The following is a 27024-nucleotide window of genomic DNA, read 5'->3' as shown; positions in this document are numbered from 1 at the left end:
AGACATGACAGCAATGCCGCATACAAATACCAACTTAACCTCATGAACAGTGATGTTATCATATCATAAGTCGATAGTACACAGTACAACAAAAAGAATCCTGACCCCTTTCCCAGAGGTGATAAAGAATGCCCTAGGGAATACTTACAGCAAGTACAGGTTTACGTACCACAGCCATGCGAACAAACAAAACACCCTTGTTACTAGCAACTGTTTACCTAACAATAAATGCATATAACAACTTTGTTTTAACATGCTTTGGTCAGATCTGTCATTATCTCAACCCTTTGAGCCCCATGCTGGGTGCCAAAAGGACTGTTGGGGTTCAGCCCCAGCCGGCAGCTGAGCACCACACGGCCGCTCGCTCACCCTGCCCTCACTCGTGGGATGGGGAGGAGAATGGGAAGAAAAAAGGTAAAACTCATGAGCTGGGATAAGGACAGTTTACTGGAACAGCAAAGGAAGATGAAAATAACAACAACAATACTTAGAACAGAATATACAATGTGGGTGATACTCAATGCAATTTGCTCACCACCCAGAACCCAGTGCCCAGCCTGTCCCTGAGCTGCAATCCCTCCTCCCTGGCCAGTTTCCCCCCCAACCTTTATATACTGAGTGTGACATCATATGGTATGGAATATCCCCCTGGCTAGTTTGGGTCAGCTGTCCTGGCTGTGTCCCCTCCCAGCTTCCTATGAAAATTAACTTTCTCCCAACCAAAAATCAGCACAACCTTAAAAACCTTAATCTAGATGGAAGTCTGCTATGCTCTATTCCCAGCCAAGGGGTACGTGACAACACAGGGGTATTTGCTCAGTCCTAGCTCTACTAGGTGTCCTACATGTCTCCATTTGAATCCTGCCTTCCAGTAACACTGCCAGGCACAGGGAAGACTAAAGCCTCCTTGCCCCACGGCCATGACCAGCAGACTCTTATTTGGCCCCAACCAAAAGCTAGCTCAAGTCAGATCTCCCAGCAAGTCTTCTCAAAAGTCTAATTATAGCCCAGATAACCAAAAATAACATTAGCCTGGAGAGGTCTGGAAATTCCCTCCTCGGTGTCAGAAAACATCCAAAGCTGAAGCCCAACAGCGCAAGTCTAACCTCTGCTCCTGAGCCTGAGGTGGGGTGGGTGGGTGATTTAATCAGCCACTCATCTCCCTAAATAAAGGGCAGGAGAAACTAATAGATGGAAACTCATTAAAAATGTGCATGAAAGTATTAATTTTCTTTGTATTTGTAAAAGCAGCCTTTTATTCAAAGAATTGGTGCTTTCTTCTTAAAATACCACTAAAGCTTCTCTAGTACAGGCTAAGTCTCTTTAGCAAAAGACAGCATGAATCATGGTGTTCGTTTAGATGTCTACACATGAGAATACACTGCAGGCATCTCTAAAGTGCTTCATAAAATGACTTTTTGTCATTAGTGATACAAACAGCTTCGGCATCTCTCTGGGTAGAGGCTGACATCTTACAGATAGTTCACTTGAGCCTCCCACAGAGAGGAACACCGAGAAGCAACACATAGAGCTCTCCACTGCAAGCTGGTGGGAGAAGGCTGGTGTGCCAGGCTGCTATGCAATTTATGTCCAAGAATTTTTGTGTAATTGGATGTCATGGTTTAACCCCAACTGGCAACTAAGCACCACGCAGTCACTCACTTGCTCCCCCCTCAGTGGGACTGGGAAAGAGAATTGGAAGGGAAAAAGTGAGAAAACTTGGGGGTTGCGATAAAGACAGTTTAATAGGTAAAGCAAAAGCCATGCACACAAGCGAAGCAAACCCAGGAATTCATTCCCCACTTCCCATGGCAGGCAGGTGTTCAGCCATCTCCAGGACAGCAGGGCTCCACCACCTGTAACGGTGACTTGGGAAGACAAAGGCCATCACTCTGAACGTCCTCCTTCTTCCTTTCCCCCCAGCTTTATATGTGGAGCATGACATGATATGGTATGGGATATCCCTGTGGTCAGTTGGGGTCAGCTGTCCCAGCTGTGGCCCCTCCCAGCTCCTTGTGCACCCCCAGCTACTCACTGGTGGGGTGGGGTGAGAAGCAGAAAAGGCCTTGGCTCTTTGATGTTGATGACATCCCTGTGTCATCAACACTGTCTGCAGCACAAATCCAAGCCACAGCCCCATACCAGCTACTATGAAGAAAATTAACTCTGTCCCAGCCAAACTCAGTACATTGATCATTCTCTTAAATACTGTAAAATCTAAAAATAGTCCTCCTTTATCTGCAGATTTCTTGCTTAGTAAAAACCACATTGCCCATGGTCAAAGAGAATTGACACTCATAATTTAGTATACAATGCCATATTTTAGTAATTTTAAGAATCAATATACTCTAAATAGCATGGCAATTTGCTAGCTCTGGTAAATCCCTTCTTTAAGAATGGACTCAAGTAAAAGTAGAGTGGTTCAGACACACTTAGTTGATTTAGCAACACAGGTGGCTATTTCTTTTGAAAGATACTCTAACAGAATACTGCTTTCTCTCCAGACCTGTGGGCTTAGACTCAGGGTTACCACCAGGGAACAGGCAATGTGAAGTAATTGACCCCATGTGTGCTTTGTCTCTATGAAACAGAAGCTTATTTGAGTTAGCTCAGCCCTCTTTCCTTCAGTCCTAGACCAGTGCTGAGAGCAAGAAACAGATGATTTCCTTTGAACAGAGCAGCTGAGCCACATCAAAATGACTAAGTTCAGATAAATTGAGTCATCAGATGCCCATTTAAGACAAATTAGTTTAGAATGGCTACACTGCATTTGTCAGTGGTTAATGCACTAGAAGTGTATTTATAAGACAGGGCTAATTTCCTAGTCCTTGAAGAAGAACACTTTGAGAAAGCAACTGCTCCATCTAGCAAAGTATTCTCAGATGCAGTGGAAAGGCATTCAGAGCATTAGTTTTCTACAATACATCTTTGGCCAAAAGTCACTTTTAAAGCTGAAGAGATATGGTCTTTGTGTTTTATAATACATACAGCTGAAATAAGTGCCAAAACACTGAAGATGATGTAAATCATGTTGTACAAGTTCTTTGCTGCTTCTCTTTGACCAGATTAAATAACAGCTGAAATGCAAACCGGCACTACTATTACATTATTTTTTATAAACTTGATTTTAAAATTTCAACAGGGAATGATCCTCTTATTTCAATGTCAGCAAAGCATCTCACTTAAGCCAGCTCTGGCTGGGAGAGACATTCAACAAAATGCACCCACATTTTTGCTGCCGGCAGGGCCAGGACGGGGGGGGGGTCGGGGGGGGCAGCAGGTCGGCACAGCCGGCCAGCCTGTGCAACCTCCCCCCACCACTGGCCATGGCTCACGCTACTGCTGGTGGGGAAACACTCCTCACAGCAAGAGCAGCAAAAAGCCTCATTCTTCAGGACTGTCATTTTTTCCAGTTTTTCTCTGTCTGTCCTTTCCTTTGCCTGGTTCAGACTCCTTCCTTGTGTCCCAGAGGAGCAGGGAGAAGAGCCAGGGTGGCTGGCTGAAGGGCAACAGGGGAGGAGGCTGGGAGCAGGGTATGGACAGGGCAACACTGAACTAGATTGCTTGAGAAGGTAGTTTTCATCATAGAAACAAAATAAACATGACAATCTGTCTAGCACAGAGGGAACAAAAGCAAGGCAACAGACATTTCTTGAAGGCCTTTCTAAAGTTTTTTTTCCCCCTATTACACTAAGATGGCAAGCCATACTTCCAAAATTTACTGCCTCATAATAGTAGCCACTGGGTACGAGAAAAAACAAAAACCACAAGTACTTAACTCTGAGAAGTAGTGATCATGGTTACAAGCAGCCACTGGTCCTCACTAGACTTTCGCAAGTGTTATACCAGTTCTTAAAAGAAGCTGACTTAAGACATTTTCTAAATCTTTAGTTATGTAAAGGCCATCTAGAATTATTCTTTATGCAGAAAAGTGCTAGAAGTTAGACTGAAGCTAGCATATTGGATCCAGTTTTGGGGTCCCAATAAAAGGAAAACATCAAACCAGACAGTTCAAACTAAAGCCAGTTCAGAGGAGATCACCAAGGTGGTGGTGGGGCTGGAGCACTCGCCCTGGCCAGAGAGGCTGAGGGAACTGGGCCTGGGCAGCCTGGAGATGAGAGGGCTTTGGAAAAACCTACTTGCAGCCCTCTGTACTGGAGCCATCAAGAAAATAAAGCTGGGCTCAGGGCAGAGAGATGAGTGGGAACAGGCACAAGCATTTAAGGAGAACGTTATCCATAAGCATAGTGAAATATTGGAACAAATTGTCCAGAGAGGTTGTGGGGTCTCCATCCTTGAAGGATTTTCAAGACCCAGCTTGACAACGCCCTGAGAAACCTACTCTGATCCTGCTTTGAGCAAGATGTTGGACCAAAGACCTCATGCGATCCCTTCAGACCAGAATTACCCTACAGTTCTGTAGTTTTTCCTCTATCTGCACCTGGGAAAATATTTAATATCAAATCCAAAAACATGCTATGAGTTGCAGCCACTTCCAAACAAAGACTATCAATTAACTGTCACTCAGGCCACTAAAAATGTGCTATGTATTTTTATATTAATAAAGAATTGTATCACTTGGCCATATTCATGTATGGAATTAAGTTCACAGATCAAGTATAAGCTGTGTATCTGCATGTCCTCATACTTCAGTAGAGCCTGAAGAGCTACTCAAGATGCAGGATCAAAATTCAGCTGATCAAGATGCAGATGAACAGCTCTCCAGGCTCCGTTGTCTATTGATCCAATCTCCATGGACTAAGCAGACAATTAAATTTATGTACATCTGCAAGCTGAGTCCCAACCACTGCCTAGTAGTTTATAACTTAATTTCTGAGTATTATATACACATTCCTTGCTCTTTTATGCTGTATTAGCAGACAACAGCCTAACACAATCTCCCATTTAGCTGCTTACAAGGCAATTCTAGTGTCATTTGCTGGGGAGGTTTTACCATGCTGAGCTCATTCTGACATGGCAGCTGTGGGTAAGGAATGGGAAGACATTGTAAGAAGCAGAGACCACCAACAAAACTTTTTATACATTTCAATGGAGAAGTGTCTTGTAGTCATGATGCTCACATCTCCATAGAGCATGAGAAGATCCAATTCACCTGGCTTAAGCCTGCACTTCTCTTCCTGGTGCAAAGCACATTGTTTCCCCTGCACTCTGTTTCTGTTTACTAGACAGTACCTTTTGTTTATTTTTAAACCACCAGTACTTACAGAAATGATGTCAAACCAGAAAACATTTAGATGTTCCTGGAAATGCTGCCAAACACCTGAAGGTGGTTGTGGAGCACACCATTTGTGCTGATGAGTCACCAGGATTGCCCATGGCCTAAGGACCCACAGACAGATGTGTCCTGTCTCAGGACATGCTCAGAGAACTTGGAAGGCACAGGGAGATCCCCTCTGCATGCAAGCATCACATCACACTAGCAAGACTCTTCGACTGCTTGGTATTTATTCAGTACTGACAGTGGTAGGTCCCATGTGCTGCTGTAAACCACCAGCAGCTTCTGTAAGTCCTTGGCCCTACCTCTCCAGGGCATTGTTTTATGTTACCTGTGTTCCTAAAAGAACAATAATGGTAAATTTTGTAAAATGGTCAATAGTCAGAATTTTGACTAGTTACACAAGTAACTCAGCTTCCATTTTGACATACAAGTGGAACAGTTGGATGGAATTTGGGGACATATTGGGAAATATTACCATTTTCAGTAGAAATTTAAGTTCTTATTCAGTTTGGTCGATTTAGATGCTTCAAAACAAGGTATTTAATAATATATTCTTTAGAAGATCTCACCTTTGTCATACACTTGTTGATGGCTTTGAAACACTCTTAATAAAAATGCATCACACATGAACTGTTGTTTGACAACATGGCAGAAAATCCCCACATTGAAAAGTAACTGTTGATAAGCCAGAGCAAAGGAGCCAAGCTTTGTCTCTCTAGGGCTCTGCGTGAAGAACTAGCAGCGGCTCTCACTGGGGATTAGATTACTCAGTGAATAGCATGGTCTGAATTTTCTATCAATAACTGAGCCAAAACAAGGCTACCTCCCTTCCCAGCTAGCAGCTGGGTCACAAAATCCCAGACCAGTTGGGGTTAGCAGGGACCTCTGGAGATCATCCGGTCCAAATCCCTGCTTGAAGCAGGGGCAGGCAGAAGCAGGTGGATCAGGGCTGTGTCTGGGGAGAATTTGAGTATCTCTGTGAATGCTCCTTTGTTGAGCTTCGTAAGATTTCTTTTGGCCCGTTTCTTCAACCTGTCAAGATCACCAAGTCTATGGCATTCAGGTCAACAAAACGAATCTCATGGCCGGCAATACAACAGATGAACGTCAGCAACTCACCCTCTTACAGTTAAAGAGCAACCCTCAATAGAAACTACAGCTTGAAATAACAGGAAAAAGGGTTAGTACATCTTATTTCAGACAATTCTACATCATCTGATGCAGAAGTAGAGGCTTTTCACACCAAACCAATGCTAATGTCCGCTGCGTCCTGGCACGTCAGAAACAAACAGCCACACACTGAAGCACGCAGTGTGCTGTTTGCATGACTTGCTAAGTCCAGGTGCACCGTATTCCCTACCTTCCTGTTCTGGAACCGCTTGTGGTACCTCTATCACCTTTTCCAGGTCAGAACAAAAAAACTGTTCCAAAGAACATCTCTTGTTCTTTCGATCTTCAGGCTCAATGTACATTAAACATAGCATCTAACTTCCATGTATCCAACCCAGTGTGGCTGCCTTCAGATTTTCTAGGCCAGGATGAAAGTGTGCATCAGTACGCAGGATGGCAGCCAGCATGGCTGAGCTTAGGTCTCCACGGGAAGAGCCAATTCAAACGAAAAGTAAAATACAAAGGTTTATTTGATTTTCTACCAAGGAAGCATTTGATTGCCAGTCCAAGCAATCAAATCCCCTGAGAAAATCACTCTGGCAAATCGGTCACTTCCGTGTCTGCTGTCTCCATCAACAGGTCTCTCCAGCGCTTATTTGCCATAGCTTCAAGGCAGGCATCTTCTCACCATGAGTCATACTAGAAGAGATGGAGCTAGCGTTTGCTAGTACGTAGGAAGTATACAGATTGCAGCAAACAGGAATGAAAATCTTCATATCAGACAAGCTCCATAAATCCAGCAACAGCTATAAATATTCAAAGATAGAGCATACTTTTAAAAATTTATTGTATCCATTATAATTTGGGAACCTAGAGTCTAAGAATTGACACAGATATAATCCTCTGAGTAAGAAATTTGCTTTAACAAGTTGGACAAAAAACTAGCAAACTGAAATGTTTCAAAATGCTGACCCTATGACATTTCTGAAAATAGGTGTAATTCCTATGAAAATAGGTGTAATTCCTAAGAGCAGGGATCAACAGCTGCCATCTTCCACAAGCAACGCAGCGCTCAAGAATGAAAGCACTCTCTCACTAGAAGGGAAGGGGAGAATATGCCACAAGAGACAAAATGACTAAAAATCTTATGCATCCTATTTCTAAAGGGAAACAAGATAGAAGCACATTCCTCCTTGCGGAGGAGGAAGAGACTGTGTAGGCAAGGTCCCCCAGAAGTGTAATTCAGGAGACAGACCTTCTCCCCTAGAGAGCCTATTTAACTGCCCATCTCCAAACCTCTGTTCCCACCACACAGTGCGTCCTACCACCCTCCTGCCCCTGTGATGCCGCAGCTGCCTCCCACACCGCACGGGGCTGGCTGGCAGGAGCTGCGGGCCACTGCAGCGCACAGAGCACGATCTGCTGCACGATCTGCACGGCAGCATCCCAAGCCAAGAAGTTAAAGTCAGTCAAAAAAATCAAGACCAATGAAAGTTTCTCATATAGTACAGCCTATGAACCATAGTTCCTGGAAAACACTCCCAGCCTTGGAGACGAGGCAGTCCGATAGGCTAGACCTGCTGAACCACACTCACCTGTTCTGCCTGGGCTGACATCAAGCTGAACGGAGAGTATACATGCTACTTTGGGTCTAGTTTTGGAAGACATTAGAGACATTTCATTAGGTATCAATAATTCCATCCATGTAGATTTCATAGCTCTTTCCAATTTCAGTATGTTTTACAACTCTAAATTCATCCCTCCTTCCTCAGAGCATCCTTAGCCACGGTAGATTTACTACTCTGCAGACACCGGCTGCCCACAGTAAATGGGATGTAAAGCTATCAGACTGCAGGATGGTTTCCACACCATATGTGCGTTAACAAGCACGCAAGGCAATTCGCTCCTCAAACTGATGAGAATTTAAGAGAGATTAGGGGGCGATTTTCTCTCAGACTCCCTTCCCTCAGCACATACAGTTTGCCCTCCATTTCACAAAACACTGAACTGTTCCCAAACCAGTTGCGACAAGACGATGCACAAAGACATCTGATAGCCTATCACCATGAGGCAGAGTTAAGATGTAGCACATTTACAGCTCATACAGAAGAATAACCAAAAAGGCTAAAGCAAAACCCAGACCCATTCTCCTCCCTTCTCCCTGTTGTGAAAATAAGGCTCAAAAATGACCAAGCACAACAAGTTGAGCTGTGTTCACCTGAGCAAACGAGGTTACATTTCAGTCAAAACCTTTTACCTTCCATTCATCATGAGCTAATTGTATAGCTACTCAGCTTGCTTTGGCTGTTGTAGGACACTGTCCCCGCCAGGACCATTACCACACCAGTCTCCTCTGGGCACCGACTGTGTATTCCTGTCCCTTCCTCCGTTCCGTAACAGGATTCCACACACCACTTCAGTAGGAGCAAATTTCCACTTGATCAGCTTAAGTTGAACATTATATGAGAGAGGTATATCCATGCTGAGAGCGGATGTTGCAGTAACTAAGCTGCTGTAACCGGATGGCACCAGGGCTCTACACTACTGCACAGCTTATTCTCTCAAAATCAGAGATGAAGTGGGTAACGTTACTTCCACCTATAAACCAGCAAAATTTGAAATTCAATTGCTTCCCTGACTTAAGCAGTTGCACTCAAAGCCTAGCCATGATAATCAACAGAATAGGAGGTTTGAACTTCCAGAGGTTTGTGAAGAAAAAGCGTATTAGAAAACTTAAAACTTCATAAAAATATTTTTTTAAAGAAGTCTTAGGATCAAAATGCAGTGAGTCAGAGTTTGTGACAATAAGTAGTGTCTGGATACTCAACTGCATGTAATCTTCCATATTCACTCTTTCTCCTCATGTCCAAGAGGAAACAAAACAATTTGTTCAACATGAACACTGGTGCAGCCATCATCTCACATCACTTCGTATTGGGGAAAACTAGCACAGAGGAGACACTGCCCAGTTTTGTTATATGAACAACTAACTCCCCAATTTCTGCCAAAGCTGGGGTGGTCCTGAAGAGCCACACTAGGATTATGGCAGCACTGCTGGCAAATTTCCATGTATTTTTTTTAACATGTTAAGTAATAGAAAACTGAGTTCCAAGGGCAGCACAGGATACTCAACACTGAAGAGAAAACTGGTTGTCTTCAACTACTTGTAGCTCACATCACCAAAACCTAATGTTTAGCTGACTTTAACAGAGAAACTCGCAGTGCCCAGTGTACACGACTACTCCTGCGCTGCCCTACTCTGTTAAGCACAGTAGCACGGAAATAAAGCAGCAAGCAGCCTAACCTGTCCAGAGGCTTACAGAACATCCAGCCTGGAGAATACTACTGCAATACTTCCCAAGATGCTTATAAACACAGTAATTGTTAATACTTCCAGAAGCTTACATCCATTGTTAAACTTGGTCAGATTTAGCTGAATGAGAGACAAACCTAAAAAAAAGGGTTTCAAGTATTATCCAAAATAGGTCTTTTACTTTGAGGGAGGATATCCCAAAAGCTGCTCTTTCCTAGAGGCACCACCAGGATAAACTCTAAAACCAAAGCCAAAAATAATCCCTGGACATGTCCGGATTCAAGAGCCCTACAACCAAAGCACTATCCCAAGTGTTAAAACCCATGTTTAAGACCAAGCCAACACCTTATCTAATAATTTGAGAAAACCACTAACAAAGATGATAACCTGTAGTAAACAAAACATCACATCAGCTTTTTTAAGTTAACAAGTCATAGTTACCTAACAGAGATAGATACTGCTGCCTTCAGAGCTATATCACAGGTGTTCTTGGTGCTGCATAGCCTTAGGTGATGGTTACAACAGCTGTGCTGACCAGTAAAGCAAGCAAAGATTTTTCCCCAAAATTAGAAATATACAATTTCCAAAAATGGGAGCAAAAGACAAAAGGTAATGAAAAATACTACTAAAGAAAGGTTTAATTAAAAAAAATCAGGAATTCAACAGTGCCTAAATCTTTATTTTTTCATAACCTACATATTTTTTTCAAATTAGACAGTTTTACATTTTATGACACAAAAGGAAACTTAAATTACTGATAGTTTACATGTAAGCTTGATTCCAGTCTTAATGGAAGAAGAACAAAAACAAAAACCCTCAAGAAGGCTCCCATATTACACTTCTATTTCATGAATTGGCAGCTGTTAGGTCTCCTTAGAAATCTTCGATTGTCTGCTGCGATTAGTGTAATAGGTTACAAAGCACATAAAAATCCCTACCTGTAGCTAGCTGAAGGAGATACAGAGATAGGGATGCACCATTACAGTCAGCTGTTGCTCGAGATACACTGCACCACGCTCAGGCAAGGACTTTTCTATGCCAGCTGCTGAAGTCTCTGAAGGGTAATGCAGCAACATAAAAAAATTGCCACTGTTCACAGATTTCTAAGTGGCAAATGACAGTGTCACAGGGGGAAGTGATCTGAAACAACATTAAGTTTTAAAAGCAACCTTTGTTGGTTTTTTGTTTTTTAAATTCCTGGAAGAGTCTTAGATCCCATTTGTCTTGTTTTCAAAATGAAAAGCATCACCACAGTCCTACAAGGTAAAATGCCAATTTTAATTACTGTAACCCTGAACCTTTATCTCAGCTACTGCTTTTAGAAGGGTTTTTTTATTTTAAAAGCCGCATTTCAATCTCTCTATGTATCGTAGCAACAGTCTGCATGCAACTTCACAACTCTACTCTGAAAACTCCATTTTGTCACTGAGTGGAAAAAATAATCTCAAAGTAAAATGCAGTAAGGATAAGTTGTATATTACACAGCTATTTGGCATGTCACTTTTTTCTTTTTAAAAAAAAAGCTATAAAAACCACATCAGAGGAAGGTTTAAACTTTCGATGCAACAGACTGTTGCTGGGTAAGCAGTACTTACAGTGTATTGACCTAGCACAAATGGCAGCAGAATACATTAGAACAGCACAACACATCCCGCTGGTCTCAATATATTACCTTAGGTACCAGTCGAGCATTATGACTAGCTGTACACAGTCGCTGTAAGGAACCACTTGCGATTGTTCACGGCCGGTAAGCCTTTCACTTGCAGCAGACAAACAAAAGGAATCATACAGCTGGCCTAAACCATACACAACTCCAGCTACCGTTTTCACTGCCACTGGGGAAAGGAGAAGCATTTTAGAAATCCAATGACAGACCAACTGAGCAGTTTTGGTGATGTTGTCAAGTCCTACCTCCTCCCACAGCATTCACAAAGTGCGCTTTTTAAACAAGAAAAATCAAGGATTCCAGCATGCCCTATTTTGACCAATTCTGCAGCATACAACAGGCTGGATTCAAAAGGCCAACTAGTTACCAATTGATGTTTGTAACAGGAAATTTTTCAGGAGTCAACTTCTATAGTTACTTTACAGTTCTAGGAATCATACACTAAGGAAAGCACTGATATTCTTGAAAGCAGACAAGTAAGCTTCAGTGTATATTTTTGTAGCAGTCTAAAGGTTTTTTCCAATTAAATTTGATTTTATTAATGACTTAAATTACAGTTTGACTGCTGAAATTCACTATTTACATTGCAGAACACTTCTGAATTGGTTAAATCACTTGTTTTTAGAGGGACTTAGGAAAATGTTTGAGGGCTTTCAAATAAGACTTCCGTTCCATTTCCCTTTTGCAGTGAAGAGGCAGAGTCAGTTCAGCACACCAGAATAAAATAAGAAAAAGAAAAAACAACAAATTAAAGTAATATTCAAACCACAACATTTAGTTTATCTACATCCAGCTCAACAGCAACATTTATAATATCAATAATTTTTATCAGATTTTTTCTTTAGGGTACCTTTTTATATGTTCTGATTATTTACAACTGTACAAGCAAAGCACACACTTCCAAGTGCACATATTTAATACAGTATTGACTATTTGCATTTACAGGTTTTTCAACAATCTGAAAAAGATCAACTGTTTAAGATCTTTAAGGTATATTACAAAAACTGCTGCTAGTTCCTGTACTACAGTATGTTTACCCAGTAAGACCAGTGACAATAGATACATACTGTAACTGAGTAATTCTGTATTCCGCTCATGCTAACCCTCCACGGGGTCAGACCTCATTAACTCTAAGCTGTCTTGTACAAAAGTTAAGGCAAAGTCATTTTCAAGTTTAAATAAAATTCAAGTCTTTAAATATTGGATGGAAACAATTCTTTAAAAAAATCAGTTGTTTAAATAAACATTTTTGTGGAATAAACTGTACTGTCATAGTCAGCAGGAATGAGTTTTGTCTGAACTTCCTGCAGTTTAAACACTTAAAGAAAAACTTTAGGCATTTTAAAACAAAAATAATTTATATTCAACTTTATTAGAAACTTGCTAATTTAGTGCATCCTTGTCCTTCAGAAAGTAAATAAGTGTGAGAAACCTCATCCCAGAGGTAAGTATCAGGGATCTCTTCCTCCACCACACAAAACAAACACCATTATCTCACATCTTGAAAAATTTAAATCCATATGCCAATGCTTGTAGTTACAGGAAGATGTCAACACAAGGCTGACTAAGATATGAACTCTTTCAAAGAGCACTTGGGGCAGAGATTTTAAAAAAAAAAGTCTACACAGAGCACAGGGGTAACCAGAACATACAGCGCTGACTCAGTTAACTCCCTTACAAGCACAGGGAAGCTAAGGTTATCACAAGAAGGCTACAGTGCTTTCTCCTGATAACATCCACTAACAGGCTTCACCACCATAGAAGCTCACAGACTTAATTCTTTCTATTCACAATGTGCTTTGTATTCGCAAATTATAACATCAGTTTTTTTCTGGAGTGAGAAGATGGTTACTTGCTTGCAGTAAGTCAAAAAAGGAAGTATTTTAGAAAGACTGCTATGGTGCTCTGTAGGATTCATTTTGTGTGTGCAAAACATCAAAAAAAAGATTAAGTTTTTAAAAACGCTAGAAACAACTACTCACTTAACCTAAAAGTGCAAGTTCATTTGCTGACACTTAGTACAGCAGCCCAATAAAAAAATCCTCAAGGTCACGTACTAATTTGTAAAATATATCTACTTCCTTGCACTCTACACACTAGCTGCCGTGATCAGTCTTTTGGACACTTTAGATATGTACTTGCAGACCAGTTTATTAAAAATATTGCAGCAGCATATTTCTGCTTAATGGTTTAGAAAAAACTCACTATACAGAGCTTGCACTCACACAGCCACAGAGAGGCTTAATAAAAAGTTGATTTTTTTAAAGACAAATATTTTACATCTTGAAAAAAAAAATCACACTAAGCTTCACCTCCAATTAAGCACCAACCTAAATGTAAGGTTTAGAACAACTATCCAGAAATATCCAGAAAAATAGAATGTTTGTTCAAGAGGGGAAAAAAGTATTTCACAGAAAAATAACTTGCAGGCATCGTTATATGCCTAGTATCACTGCAAGCTCCTAACCAGCAACTCATTCTCAGGTATCTTAGTGGGAACATGGGTTTAATTTGTGGGAAGCAGACCTCTTCTCAAATCCCTCCCAGGTGTTAGTTTCACTGAGGAGATTTTGGAGGGGTATTCTGTTCTTTATTTAAGCGTTTGCCAACGGCTGGAGGGGACGATCTGCGTCCTGACTGTCTCCTCTGGTCTTTGGGTTGTCCAGGATGCGACTTTGCAGGAGGAGGTTCTCTGTTTTTCTCTATTGTTTCTGTGGGCTTTCTTTCTTCTTTCCCACATGCTACAGTGTTTGGCTTCTGTTCTTTCTGGGGTTGCAAAGTAGGAGGATCCTTAGTTGTTCTCTGGCAAATTTCTGCATAACTAGGTTTTCGCAGTTCCTGTGAAATCAAAAGCAAACAGGACAGTGTTAAATAAAGTATCCTGAGAAAAAAAACATGTACTTTTATGAACAAAAAAGATAAAGTCTTTATCCCAAAAGACTGCTGCACTAAAATATGCAAACGAGGGCTTGAGTATGAAGTTTACGGAAGCCATATGGACAGTAAGGTTCAAGACAAGGTAAAATGCGAAACAGTATGCCAGAAAAACGGAGTACTGTGACAGGACAAAATACTTCTGATTTAAGCGAACTCTGAAACAGCTGAAAGATGATGAATATGCTGGCTTAAGTATCAGCGTATGTATTAATGCTTCTACCTCAAGGATACTACCAAGAGAATTCAGATAACTTGGTGAATGATGACTCTTATCTTGAACACTTTTGCACTGTTAATTGCATAATTGTATCAGGAAAGTAATCATGAGGCCACCAACACGCAAATTTAATGATGCTGGGCTCACATGATTAAGCAATAGGGTAGCAATGGAAGCAATATTCTGTTAAACACATCAGACTGGATCATTAAAAGAAAGTGAAGTAATAAGGTCACTTACTATGGCAGCCCCATTGACTTGTACCGATTTACATGCAGTACTGAGTGTGGAAGAAGAAAGCCTTTCTGTACTCTGTGTCTCTCTCTGTTGTTTATCCACAACCTTGGAGTCCCTGTAAGCATCCAGCAGGAAGCAAGGCTCATGAAAAGCGAAACTTCAGGACAGATGAATGATCTAATAATGGGTCTAAAACTTCATCTGAGTATAAAAAGTGATAGCTATGATTTGCCTAGCACATTATGACTAGCATTGCATTTAAAAAAGCTATCAAATATTAAAAAAGATACTCCTGTGGAACTCTACACTACCAAATGCTATCAGAATGTCACAAATTGCAGGTTATTCGGTTATCTTACTGCTGTTACTGAAACACCTCGATTTGATTTGCAGGTTCCAATTAAAGTCTTGCTGAAAACTTACTTTATTGCATGGACAACGGTACTGCCCACAGGATTGTGGGTTTAATTTCTACGCTTCAAAGTTATCTAAATACAAGACAATAACGTATTCATTAAACTTTTAAATACTTGCAGAGACTAAAACACAACACTAAACTTCTGTCTGCCAAATCACTATTATTACTGAATCACTATTATGATATTGTTCAGAAATTAAGCTTTATTGCCTTTACAAGTACAATATAGAACAAAATATTATTTCTTTCATTAAGATTTTAATAGCTATTTACATAGCCTTCTCATGACAGAAAATGCAAACGTGATTCAGAGCAAAATAATTATAACTGTGTAATTAAGTGCTTACTCAGAAGACTGGGACGGCGAAGGAGACCTTTCAAACGTCCTGGGCAATGTAGAAGAAACTGGCAACAACGGCTCTCGAGGAATTCCTGATGGAATAGTGTTTGTACTTGCATCCACATTAATGTTCTGAAGGAGGAAAAAAGGCACAGAAGGGAAATCATAATATCCAATTAATATGGTTTGCCTGAAAATTAACACAATCAGGAAACAGTTTACAAGTTGATTTATAAGGGTAAATTAACTACAGGAAGATACAAAAGGATCCAGTATGTATTGTAACAAATAAGTTTTTTCCTTTACAACTATTTAGAAAGGCAAATAAATCAGTCACATACTGTGGCTCTTGCCCAAAAAAAATGGAATCTTAGTTCCCTTTGGGACACATTTGGATGACAAAAATCACTTCTTTCAACCTGGAATTTTGCGCCTACTGGTGACAAAGTAGGCTTTGTGCCTGTTCACATAACCATAGTTAGCCTAGTAAGACAAAAGTCTCCTCGAGTTAGGCACTAAGAACTGTCTTCAAAGCTCTAACTCTGCATCATCCCAATAGCTGATGCTAAAAAACGCCTAACATTAAAAAAGGCTTTGCAAACTAGCATTTGACCATCATTAAAAGTCTTTCTTACGCTATAGTGTGATATGCTACCAAGGTAAAAAGACTTTTACCATAGCCCTCAGAATTCTGCTAGTGCCAAGTGATACTGTACTTCCAGATAAAGGGCAAATAGGTTTTGCCTATTGCAATGCATGACTAAATTGTCACAAGACAAGAGAAGTAAGACTTTGTATCTTGAGAAATGTATTTCTGACATTTAAAACAAACAAAATGGTTATAAAAGTGTTACATTCTTCGTATTGCTTCTGATGTGCCTGACTCAAACCAGAACAGATTCTGGTAAGCAGAAGGGAAAGCAATGGGTGAACACAAGCACAGAAGGAACACCACAGCCACCCCTTTCCCCCCGTCCAGGCACCGTTCCAAAGGTCAAAAAACATGAGACTCCTCTGGTCACTGTTAGAAAGGAAAATGGTATTTGATGACACTGTTTTAAATCAGGCAGCATACATTATGTAGTAGACCTAAACCTAGTTTTACTCAAAATAAAAGTAAAACTGTAAAAGGCAGATGTTTAGAAATAACAGCTTCTACAGTTTTACTCACTATAATAGTGTGCACAAAGGCTTGAAATTGCATGTTGCTGAGCATTCTGGCCCAAGCGCATCAAAACTTGTAGGTACATGGTTAAGTCTGAATAACTTCAAGTCAAGGACACATGCAAGTGCTGTTCCTAGGCTAGAAGACTCAGCCCCTGATCTGGCAGCACTGTAGTTTCCCAGTTAGAAAATGCAGGGTGCTTAACACCTGCCACTCCCCAGAGCTACATCTAGAAGAGCACCACAAAGCAAAGAACACAAAGATATGGATAACAACTGTTGCAAATTACACAACCTAAGTTCACTCAGCTTCCGTATACCAGACTTACCCATCCATAAAACAAGTCTAGCACTGTGTAACTCTACATCAGGTGACATGCAAAAACACTGAGATCAAGGCAAAAAGCAGCCTGTACACAATGGCAAGATTCTAATGTTAACCCCAACACCTTTGTAGAACACACAATTGCTCTTCCGAGCCAGTTGATGTCATCTTATTCTGTATTAACACCAGCAAGGAAAGACAATGCGATCCCTTCCTTCCACACAATGGTACAGCCTAATGCATCCAAGCCAGAAAAAGAAATTAGGAATCAAAGGAAACTTTTTAATGTGACAGTGCTTTGCACGATCATAAAACCTCAGTGCCTGACTGATATTAAACCTGCCTCTACAGGGGAGAAATGGAAGTTCTTTACATTAAGTACAGCGCAAAGTAAGTACCAGATTTGTAATGGGAGGAGCAATGGGTTTTCAGCTGCAACATCAATAGCAAGTGCCAGAATTGTATTTAAAACTTGATATACAATAGCCAAAAACCATTTCAGAAATAGAGGTACAATACTTTAAAAATAGATTGATGGCAAAGAACAGACTACAATCTGGAGTACTGGCTGATAGTTAAACACTGCTCTCATCATGGCACTGTCCTGCACATTCTCCCTAAATGCAACCCTGGAGTGTAGCTGTCCCTATTAACACTTGTAGGAGGTAGAATAGATGGTTTGTCTGTGCAATCACTGCTTCAGGTGCAGGCTGCCCAGTTGCTTCCTCTTTCCTTTACCAACAAACACCCCTGAAAACACTTCTGCAACAGACTGGTTTTAGATATGGACACGAGAGATTTTGGTGTTTCCTCAGGCTGCTTTGCACTGCTATATTCAGGGGTTAACTTCTTCAGTTGTGGTACAGCTGGAAAAAACACAAGTTAAGATTAAAGCTAGCAAAAAAGCCAATATAGACTTCTATAGCCTAGACTGTTCCACCGTACACAGGGTTATATGAGTCTTGATAGAGGAGAACATACCATCGCTCACAGATGGCATGGTAGAGACAGTTCTAAGAATGAAATCTATGAACAGCTACTGAACATTAATTTTCAACTGCATCTCTACTACATCTAGAAAGCAGTGGTTGCCAAATCATTCTGGTATATTTTTATCTTCCCAAGCAATATATGACAAGAATGCTGGGATCCAGCTGGGTTTGGTAACAGTTCTTGTTCCAGCTATGATGCCTAGTGTACTGAGATTATGTAGGCAGCTTCTTTATATTTCAGTGCTTAAAAGTTTGTCTTTGTCACTTTAAAGTGTTTTATATACAACTCCAAAGTTTGACTTTCAAACAGGAGGAAAAGTTATCACATATTTCTCACCTGAGTCTATCAAAAAGCCTGAGGCTATTATGAACAGCACAGAGCATATTTTCTGATCTCTGCTATTAACATCTACTTATACTGGTGCGCATATTCCAAACCATTTCAAAGAGAAAATCCAACAAATTCTAAGATATAAGTAATGATGTGCTGCTGTCTTTTGACAGCTGTTTTAAAAAAGCATTTCTTACTACCCATGTAAAACCACAAGTTGTTTTTTTTCTATGTATAAGCCATTGAATCTGAAAACAAGAGGTATGCAATTTTGTTTTCCCAATAAACACTGGCTACTCACTCTTTCTTTTGATGTTCCTATTACCACGTTGGACAGTCTGTTTTCAAAAAGGTCTTCGGTCTTTAAATTGCCAGCAGCCCCAGGTAATGGAGGAAAGCTAGATAAACCCAATTCAAAGCTAGGAGATGGAGGTTTCGGGGGTGGTGGAGACTGCGTTTGGCCTCTCTGGAATAGAAATAACATGTTGAGGTTACTGCACTGGATGATAGAAGAGACAGACTTGAGACTACATTATTTCACATTTGATTTATAACCGTGAAGACCTAGAGAGACCTCCTCCATCCTGCTTCCAAAAACCCATACAGTATCAAGGAATAGATGCTTTCATTTTACACTGGTACCTTAAAATATTTAACTATTATTGAAATGGGATGGCATAAGCATCCTTAAAAAGGTCACATAAGCTTTAGTGATACTGGTATAGTAAGAAAAGTCTTCCTGCTGACCCTTCCTTCAGGAGGGACACTTATACTGACATAGAAAGGAAAACAGACTGGATTAGAGATCATGATATAGTGACAATACAAAGCCCGCCCATTTATGTGCAGTTGTTAACATTCTAAATTAAAGAGTCAACAAGAATCTTGTATCATGTTCAGATATATTAAGAAACAACAGTATTGCATTTATGGCAAGTATTGCAGACAACAGCAATTTTCATCATATTAATATGAATTTATATGGTCACTTCATAAAAATGCAAAGATAAATGTCCAAACTATTTGTGAAACAGGGAGAATTTTTCTAACTAAATCTAAGAAAAACAATGTCCTAGGCAAACACGCATCAATGGGCTAAATGCAACTATTTTGCCCTACAGACAGTTCAGGAGTTGAGTGCCACAGTTAAAGATCACTTGTGAGGACTACTTGTAAAGAATTTAGCTTTACAAATCCATTTACACTGAAAAAAAAATTCCTTTTGTAACATGCTGTAGCTGAAGTCACCCACTAACTTCATCTGCATCAAGTAAACAAAGTAGTAACTGTTTCATGATTATGCTCAGGCCTGTGCTAAGATGATCTCTGCTGCAGAATACCAAGTGCAATGCAGTCTTTGAGACTATTCCTATTTTGAAAAGAAAAATATTTATGGGTATATAGCCAAGATGGTCTGAATTTGAGCACAAGGGTTCTGGACAGAAAGATGTTGCATTACTTACTGTTTTCTCCCCTTCCTTCTCATGAAGAGCAATAGATACAAAATGACCCCCAAGGTCTTTTAACAAACTAGAGTTTATGTCAAAAGAAGTGTGTGTTGGGGGGAAGTGGGAAAAGAATAAATAGAGGCATGAGCAACTACAACTCCTAGGACTGCTACTGACCCAGCGTTACCCCCCAGAACACAGTTTAAGAGCGCTACAGCAATGGAAGCTGCAAATCTCCAAAAATGGAAGTCAGATGGCCTGTGAAAGGGTCATGGAAAGAGGCTACACTTATCCAGCTCAAACTGCAAGAGGAACAACACCCATCCCTTTTTTGTTTGTTGTTAAGAACAGTTCTTCAAGTCAGAGCACTTAGTTTTCTTAAATGGGACCGAAGTCCTGCAATAGATAATGCTTTTATATTTGTTACAAACATTACGTTTACGGATGAATCCTAAAAAACCCAACATATTACGAGACAAACAGCATTAACATCTTAAATTAGTGAGACTAGGGATGACTTAAATGGATTTTAAGCTGCCAACTGCATAAAATTACTCAAGTCAACTTGCTATGGCAAGTTGAGTAACTGGCTTATGTCTAGCTTCAGATACAATGTGATCAAAAAGTTCATGCTCTTTCTCATAAGAGCATGCATAGTCTATAATTTTTTCCTTAAAAAAATCAAAATGCAAACCAAATCAAATTCAAATGCAAAGGGTTGTAGTGATGTCCTATGTACAATATTTAGCATCACACAAGAAACAGGACCCTTAATTCAACTATTTCCACAGTCTAAAGGGGTCAAATTCTAAACTTTCACTTCAGAGTCTGCTCCTTCCCAGTGTACACAGTGGTGGGTGTGCAGCAGCTCTCACCTCTGTTCAAGATGCATCACTGGACAGTACAGACTAAATATTCACAGGCCAGAAAAGACTAGAAGGAACCTGGCTGCACAGGCTGCCATTAAAGCCAGGTGCTGAGAAAAGGGAACTGTGGGTCTCCAAGAGTCAAGTCTACCAGTTTTACATCCAAAGTTAAAATAATTTTTAAAGCCAGCTGAGTCAGAAGAGCCTCTCTGGCTCAGTAAGAGTGTCCAAGGCAATCCTTTCACTCCAGCCACTAACTTAAGACACCTAACCTGTACCATTCCCTTGTTCTTTCAAAGACAGAAAAAATGTTGATAGGAAAACATCCACCTAAATTCAAGCAGCTTTAAAAGGACAAAAGAAGCATTGAGACTCCTACATGCAATCTGATCTCACTGAGCTCTGAGAAGTTTGACAAGAATTAAAAGCAACCAAAGAGAAGGAACCACTTGTTATTTTACACTTCCCAAACCTCGATACTCCTTTATCCAAGTCCCATAAGGCTACGTAACAGCAGGAGCCACAAATAGAACGATTCCAGACCTTTAAGAAAGCATTATGGCTCATGCAGTGGCGTTCCTTTACAATTGTAAGATAAGGAAATAATCTGGTTCAACTTTATGAACATGTCATGTGTGCAAAAATGAACTGCAGAGAAGTGTCTGGTTTTATCAAATCAAGCCTTAAGTTCTACAAAAAAATTTACATTTTCTTTCTTCTACACAATGTCTAGTCCAGCCTTTTCAAGTATTAAGGCTATTTAAGTATTCACTTGGAATTTAAGTTTACCAAAACTGCAATATTTCAATAGTGTTAGTATACCCTTACCAAGTGGTACTTGGAGCGGCATTTAAGGAACAGAACTGACAACTTAATAACTAACATTTTAGCTATACATTATGACACACAGATCTACAAAATGTTCTTCGATGTCTACATTAACGACAACCAAGTATCAAGTGTTTTGATCTTTTCCTTAGCTATTTAGCTCTCCCTGAATGTCAACACTGGCATGCTGACAGAGTAACACTAAGATGGAATTTTTTTGCTACTATAAAAGAATTTTAAATTTTTCCTGACTTCTGCATTAATGGACAATCTTCTGATACCCAAGTGCAGTAAACTCACGTGAATCTAGTAAGTTGCTGTCTTTAGTCAACTGTGACATACAATTGCTTGTGCAATAACTTCTCACCTGCTACTCCACATACTATCCACACTATTGCCCTGTTACCCTACTTTTATTATAGATGAATACAATTATGATCACTCACTGTAAACTTGTCCTCCCTTTTCTTTCGGTAGCCATATGAGTTTTTCCTAAGAAAAAGAAAGCAGTTATCAGAACTTTGTCTATAAATGAATGGAAGATAGTTGGTGAAAGCAAGAGAAACAAATTCAAGTTGCTATTTTATCCATCTTCATTCTAGACAGATTAAAAAATGTTTTGGGGAAAAATTTCTAGCAAGGTCTCATTAAAACAAAGGTACAGATCTTATATAAGTCAGCACAAGAATACACTAGCTACAAACAATTCCCATGTTAAAAGCATCTCAGTGCCAGTTTCATATAAGGCTTAGACAAAAACCTTTCAATATCCAAAGTAAGTGTTTTAGTCTATTTTTGATACCTCTAACTCTTGAAATATGAGTAGCCATTTTGAGTTCAGGTAAAGCCCCTTCAAAACATTTGCAGTACTTCTCCCCCAGCCCTGTTTCAGGTAACCCCCTCCAAGCAGCAGTTTAGAGTTTGCAATGCCTTCTAACTCTGTTCCAATATATTTTCCAAGTTTTCTGTTTGACTTTTAATGTTCTAAATGTGTTCAATACCAAAGCATCAGAATATAAATCTATGTACTGACTATTCCAGTGCTTTTTTGTAGTCTATAATTTGAGCAATCTTGTTTCCTACATCCTTAATCATACTTTCATCCACTAGTTAGAACACAATTTGGCAAATTAGATTTAGAAAAGTGTTACAATCCTTGCACAAAATCCCCACTTAGTTTTGCAATGATACAATACAAGCCTAATATAGGATCATCTGCAAAGGACTTATCCTTCCATTCAGTAAGTCACTCAAAATGTGATTTACTTGGGGACACAAACACAGCCATCATTAAACAAAGCTGCACAGTAGTTTTATACAGCACTTATTAGAACTATAATGTATTTTAAGAAATTCCAAAATAAGCCTCCTAAATTCTCACATTAATATTGGTGCCACCAATTTTCGGCTCCCCAGGTACTTTATTTGGCTGGTTTTTTAAACTGCATAACAATAGTTTTCTTAGTTGCATGCAATCCTTTTTCCTCCCTCCATACCTATCCATCATCTTTGCTGTTGCAATGTTTAATTTGGGCAAAATTCTGATCTTTCAACTGAAAAAAAATAATGAGCACTGCTAGTAGAAGTTCAGGCGCACAATCTACACTGCTGAACAATGGAACAGGCAGAACTGCTTACACAAAAAGTTTCCTATAATAGATAAAGAAAGGATAGAGGATTAGCTCTTACAGCTGTAAATTGTTCATCAGTTGCCATTAATGATTTTCATTTGGTAGGAAAACATGCAAGTCCACTCTGCATTTGTTCTATATTTAGCACTTTCTCTGAAGTACGTTGCAAGATTTTAACTTTGAGGACAGACAGTCCGAGTTTAAACAGTAACGAGAACAGTACTAGCACTATACCTCTTTACTAAAAGAAGTAGTTTAGAAGCAGCAATACCAGGTATTTCAGAGGACAACTACAAAGTACACTCACCTTCCTCTACCTAATCCAGGAGAGGAATCAACACTGGTCTGTTCCATCCGTCCAGTTCCTACTTCCCTCTTGGTGTAACTCGTAGTAGCATTCTGCATCCGTGTCCTGTTTTGTCCCGGCTGCCGCGTCTGTGGACTCCTGACGCCATTGATTAAACGATCAGCAGAAAAGTTGAATATTGTAGGACTGTCTAGAAGCCCAGGTCCCCTTTCTGCACTGGGTATTGTATGTCGTATATGAGACTTGCTAGGATTCCTACAAATTCAAAAGTCATTTCAACATACGTACTATGAGAGAGCTTCTGAGGCCCAGGACTACACACAGATTTCAGAAGAAGCACTTTATTACATATTTCTTTTAAAAGAATGGTAAATATTCATTTTAACAGGTCATGTGAATTATCAAAATTAACCTTTTTCACTATCTATTTTTCAACTATGGCCTTACTAAAACCTACTTAAACTGGAAATACTATATGAATATTCCTGCTGATCACATGCCATCATTCAGAATATTTCATCTGAATGCCCTAAATCACTGAACAGACAAATTCTCAGCTTTCAGACAGTCCATTTACATTTAGAAACAGTACATCCACTAACAGTAGCAGCACTGTCTGCCCTTTGGCCTCACTTAACCTTGCACCAGGTTCAATTTCACTAAAACAGATTAAAACCCCACATGCCAGATAATAAGAGAGCATGTATATTGTTAAAAGATGGTTGAACTTGCCTGTTCCTGGGAGGATATTGTCTGAGTGTAGTCAATGGAGAAGCAGCAGGCTTGAAGGTTGGAGATGTGAATCCATTGATAAATCCAGTATTTGGAAAGGGTGTTACCTAAAGGATATATTGCATGCTTATAAACAAACTGAGTGCTATTTTTATTTAACCTTGTATTTTATGTCATTCTACACAGGGCAGTACTTAAAAGATTGGCTCAAACAGCAATAGAGCATTTGTCCAGTGCCTTGTAGCCAACTTACAAAATGCTGCTTTTTGAGAACACAGCCACTACACATATGCAAGTTCTGATAATTTGTTGAAAGGATTGACAAACAAGTCAAAATTCTTAGCTGTAAGTTATGTTCCTTCTATTTCACACCATACTATGCATGGCTTCAGAGTACAGAGATACTTCATCAGAAAGTCTAACCTACACAGCCTGAAATTGTTTTTCTTATATGTGAATCCCTCCCTAAAAGAATAATTTCTTTTTAGTTCCTCATTCTACTTATCTTCCACATGACACCTAAATAAAACCTAGAGAATAAGTGGATGTTAAGTGGACCTCTGATTCTTTTCACATCTGACCACCTTATTCTACATGTGAATGACTGTCTTGTTGCCCAAGCAAGCAACATTTGCAAGAGATTTTTTGGGGTGGGTTCATATCAATGTTTGTATTAAGCAGTTCTCAAAATCTGAAGCATGTTCATAATAATCTCTCCAGCCTCACTAGCACACTTTTATATGTATGAATGAGTTTCATCTAGGAAATATTATTAGTAACAGCAAATGCTTGTCTTCTTCCACAAAAAGAACTAAAACACAGAACAGTAAGACTTCTATGTAGCACACTCTCTACACTTAATTAAATGGTAAGTAACAGCTGGGACTAAGACTGTTTCCTACAAAGGTATCTTTAAGCTTGTCTAACCTTTCTTGCAAAAGTTAAAGCAAATCATTAATCAATGAAAAATAAAATTTAATACCAAAGCTGTCATGTCAAACTACTGTTAGCCTGATCTAGCACACATGACAGCAAATGCTACCTCAGACTCCAAAAATAGGCCATTAGGAGTTTAATAAAGCTATTTTAGGAAGAGAGTTCCATTGAAACACTGCTTTGAAGTGCTTTCTGCTTTAATAGTTGCAACTTGAATACTGTAAAATTCAAATCAAAGCTAGTAAGCAACTACTGAACCTGAATAATGAAGAGACATTGAACATAAAGGAAAACAAGTTTAATTCATTGCTTAGAGGGACACTGGCAATATTCACCCCTTCTTTCTTTATACGGATGAGTGATCTTTTTGGAGGCAAAAATGTAATTTTCATTTGCCAATAATACCAAAAGCTTCAATGCACTTTTTCTACATAATTTTTTTCTTTTTTTACAAGCAGGACAAACTAGATCTTTCTTCAAATACTGTTAAGTACTTGAAGTAGGTAGTTTTAAAGGACATGTGTTGCCACATTCTAGTTGCAGAACTAACACTGTGTGCCTGCACTAGTGGGTATATTTAATCTCAAATTAGAAAATCAGACAAAGCACTGTTAGTGTTTACGCCAGAGCAGAAGAGGAGAGAAACTTCTGCTATATTTGCACACAAGTCTCTACATGCAAACTGCAACCCTGTCATGAAAATTATTCCTGTGTCATTGTTCCTCATGCTCCCTGTTCGCCTCACAAGTAACTTCTATTCAAATATAACTCTTGTAAAAGGGTCGAGAAACATCATGCTACATTAATGCACACAAAATGCAGCTAACCAGTGACAATATACTGCAAAACAGTGGGAGGCAAAACTCTGCCAGGTAATTTTCTGGTTTTACTAAGAAAGGTATGAGATCTTTAATGCTGGCAAAGTTGTACCATCTTCCCCCAAAGGCCAGGACTAGAAAGCTGTCTGGAATACAAAGAGTTCCAGGATGATATAAGGCAGATACACACTATGCTGTGCTTGAACCTGTAGCCAATTAGTCTATGTCTTCTACACCAGTGCCATCCAACTACTTCACTATACCGCAGCAAGACTGTGCAACAGCCAGTCTTAGTTTATCACATTCATTGCTACTTAATAAGGTGGCTTTCTCCTGGAATAACATTGTTCACTATGCTACCTTGTTTCCTCTGCATTCTTTCTCCCTTAAAAAGCCTTCCCCCTGCAAGGGCTCTGGCTACCTTCCCTCTGCATGAAGTGTTTAGCACACCAACTTTTTAATTAGCTTGCTGTTCAGTACACAGGAAGTTTGGTGAAGTTTGTTCAAGGACACTTTAATCCTCTGCCAAAAAACCTCTAAAAACGTTCTAATTTTGAGCACTGCTACCCTAGGTTTTTTTTAGCTGCAAGTAAAGAGGCATTTACAGAAGGGAGAAAGAGGTTCCACATAGGACAACCTTAGTCTCTCAGTCATTACAGAAAACTATACTCATATTAGGTTTTGTAGGATAACAAAGGCAGACTGAAAGGGGCCAAGGTAATTCTGATGGGACTGTCACAACAGAGGAGAAGATGGAAGCAACACTGCAGGATGCAGCAGATGTCCCATTAGAGTATATAAAGACTTACTGCTACCACTCTAGCTCTACCAATAGCACCTTTAAGAATTTTTTTTTTTTAAATAAGCCATTTAAAAGCGAATTATTTCTTTTATTACCAAAAGTAATTTTTATTGCCAAAAAAGGTGTTATTTTTTCACAGAAAATATTTTTCTTGAAGAACATGCCAAATAGGGTAAGTCAGCATGTTAACCTAGAACTTATTTTCCTGCTGGAAGAACAAGATACTAAGTTATTCTTATTTATTGGATTTCATTAAGTTTATTCAATACATATCAGAATTACTTTTTCTGGTATTAGATCTTCAGACTATGTACATGAATTTCTAAAGAGGCTTTTAACCATAACTAAAAGAAGTCTTTAGTAAAGA

At 39.5% G+C, this 27024-nt stretch overlaps 1 protein-coding gene across 5 annotated transcripts in view; it reads right to left on the bottom strand.

Moving 5' to 3' along the window:
• Positions 1 to 10320: 10320 nt before the first annotated feature.
• LARP4B (La ribonucleoprotein 4B) overlaps positions 10321 to 27024 on the bottom strand; it is a 56405-nt gene continuing 39701 nt past the window's right edge. For 3 of the 5 annotated variants that reach the window (XM_075746589.1, XM_075746588.1, XM_075746594.1), the window contains 7 exons: positions 24102 to 24208; positions 23370 to 23624; positions 21878 to 21923; positions 18591 to 18755; positions 15485 to 15609; positions 14723 to 14834; positions 10321 to 14166 (listed from right to left, as the gene is read on the bottom strand). In XM_075746589.1, the coding sequence (XP_075602704.1) occupies positions 13885 to 14166; positions 14723 to 14834; positions 15485 to 15609; positions 18591 to 18755; positions 21878 to 21923; positions 23370 to 23624; positions 24102 to 24208 (1092 nt within the window). In that variant the 3' untranslated portion in view covers positions 10321 to 13884. The remainder of the gene's footprint in view (positions 14167 to 14722; positions 14835 to 15484; positions 15610 to 18590; positions 18756 to 21877; positions 21924 to 23369; positions 23625 to 24101; positions 24209 to 27024) is intronic. The other 2 variants (XM_075746591.1, XM_075746590.1) reach the window with 1 other exon arrangement.

This window comes from Balearica regulorum, chromosome 2, assembly GCF_011004875.1.
Source record: "Balearica regulorum gibbericeps isolate bBalReg1 chromosome 2, bBalReg1.pri, whole genome shotgun sequence".
Taxonomy (NCBI): domain Eukaryota; kingdom Metazoa; phylum Chordata; class Aves; order Gruiformes; family Gruidae; genus Balearica; species Balearica regulorum.
The sequence above is the reverse complement of the archived record's forward strand: the minus strand, read 5'-3'. Positions and strand labels throughout refer to the sequence as shown.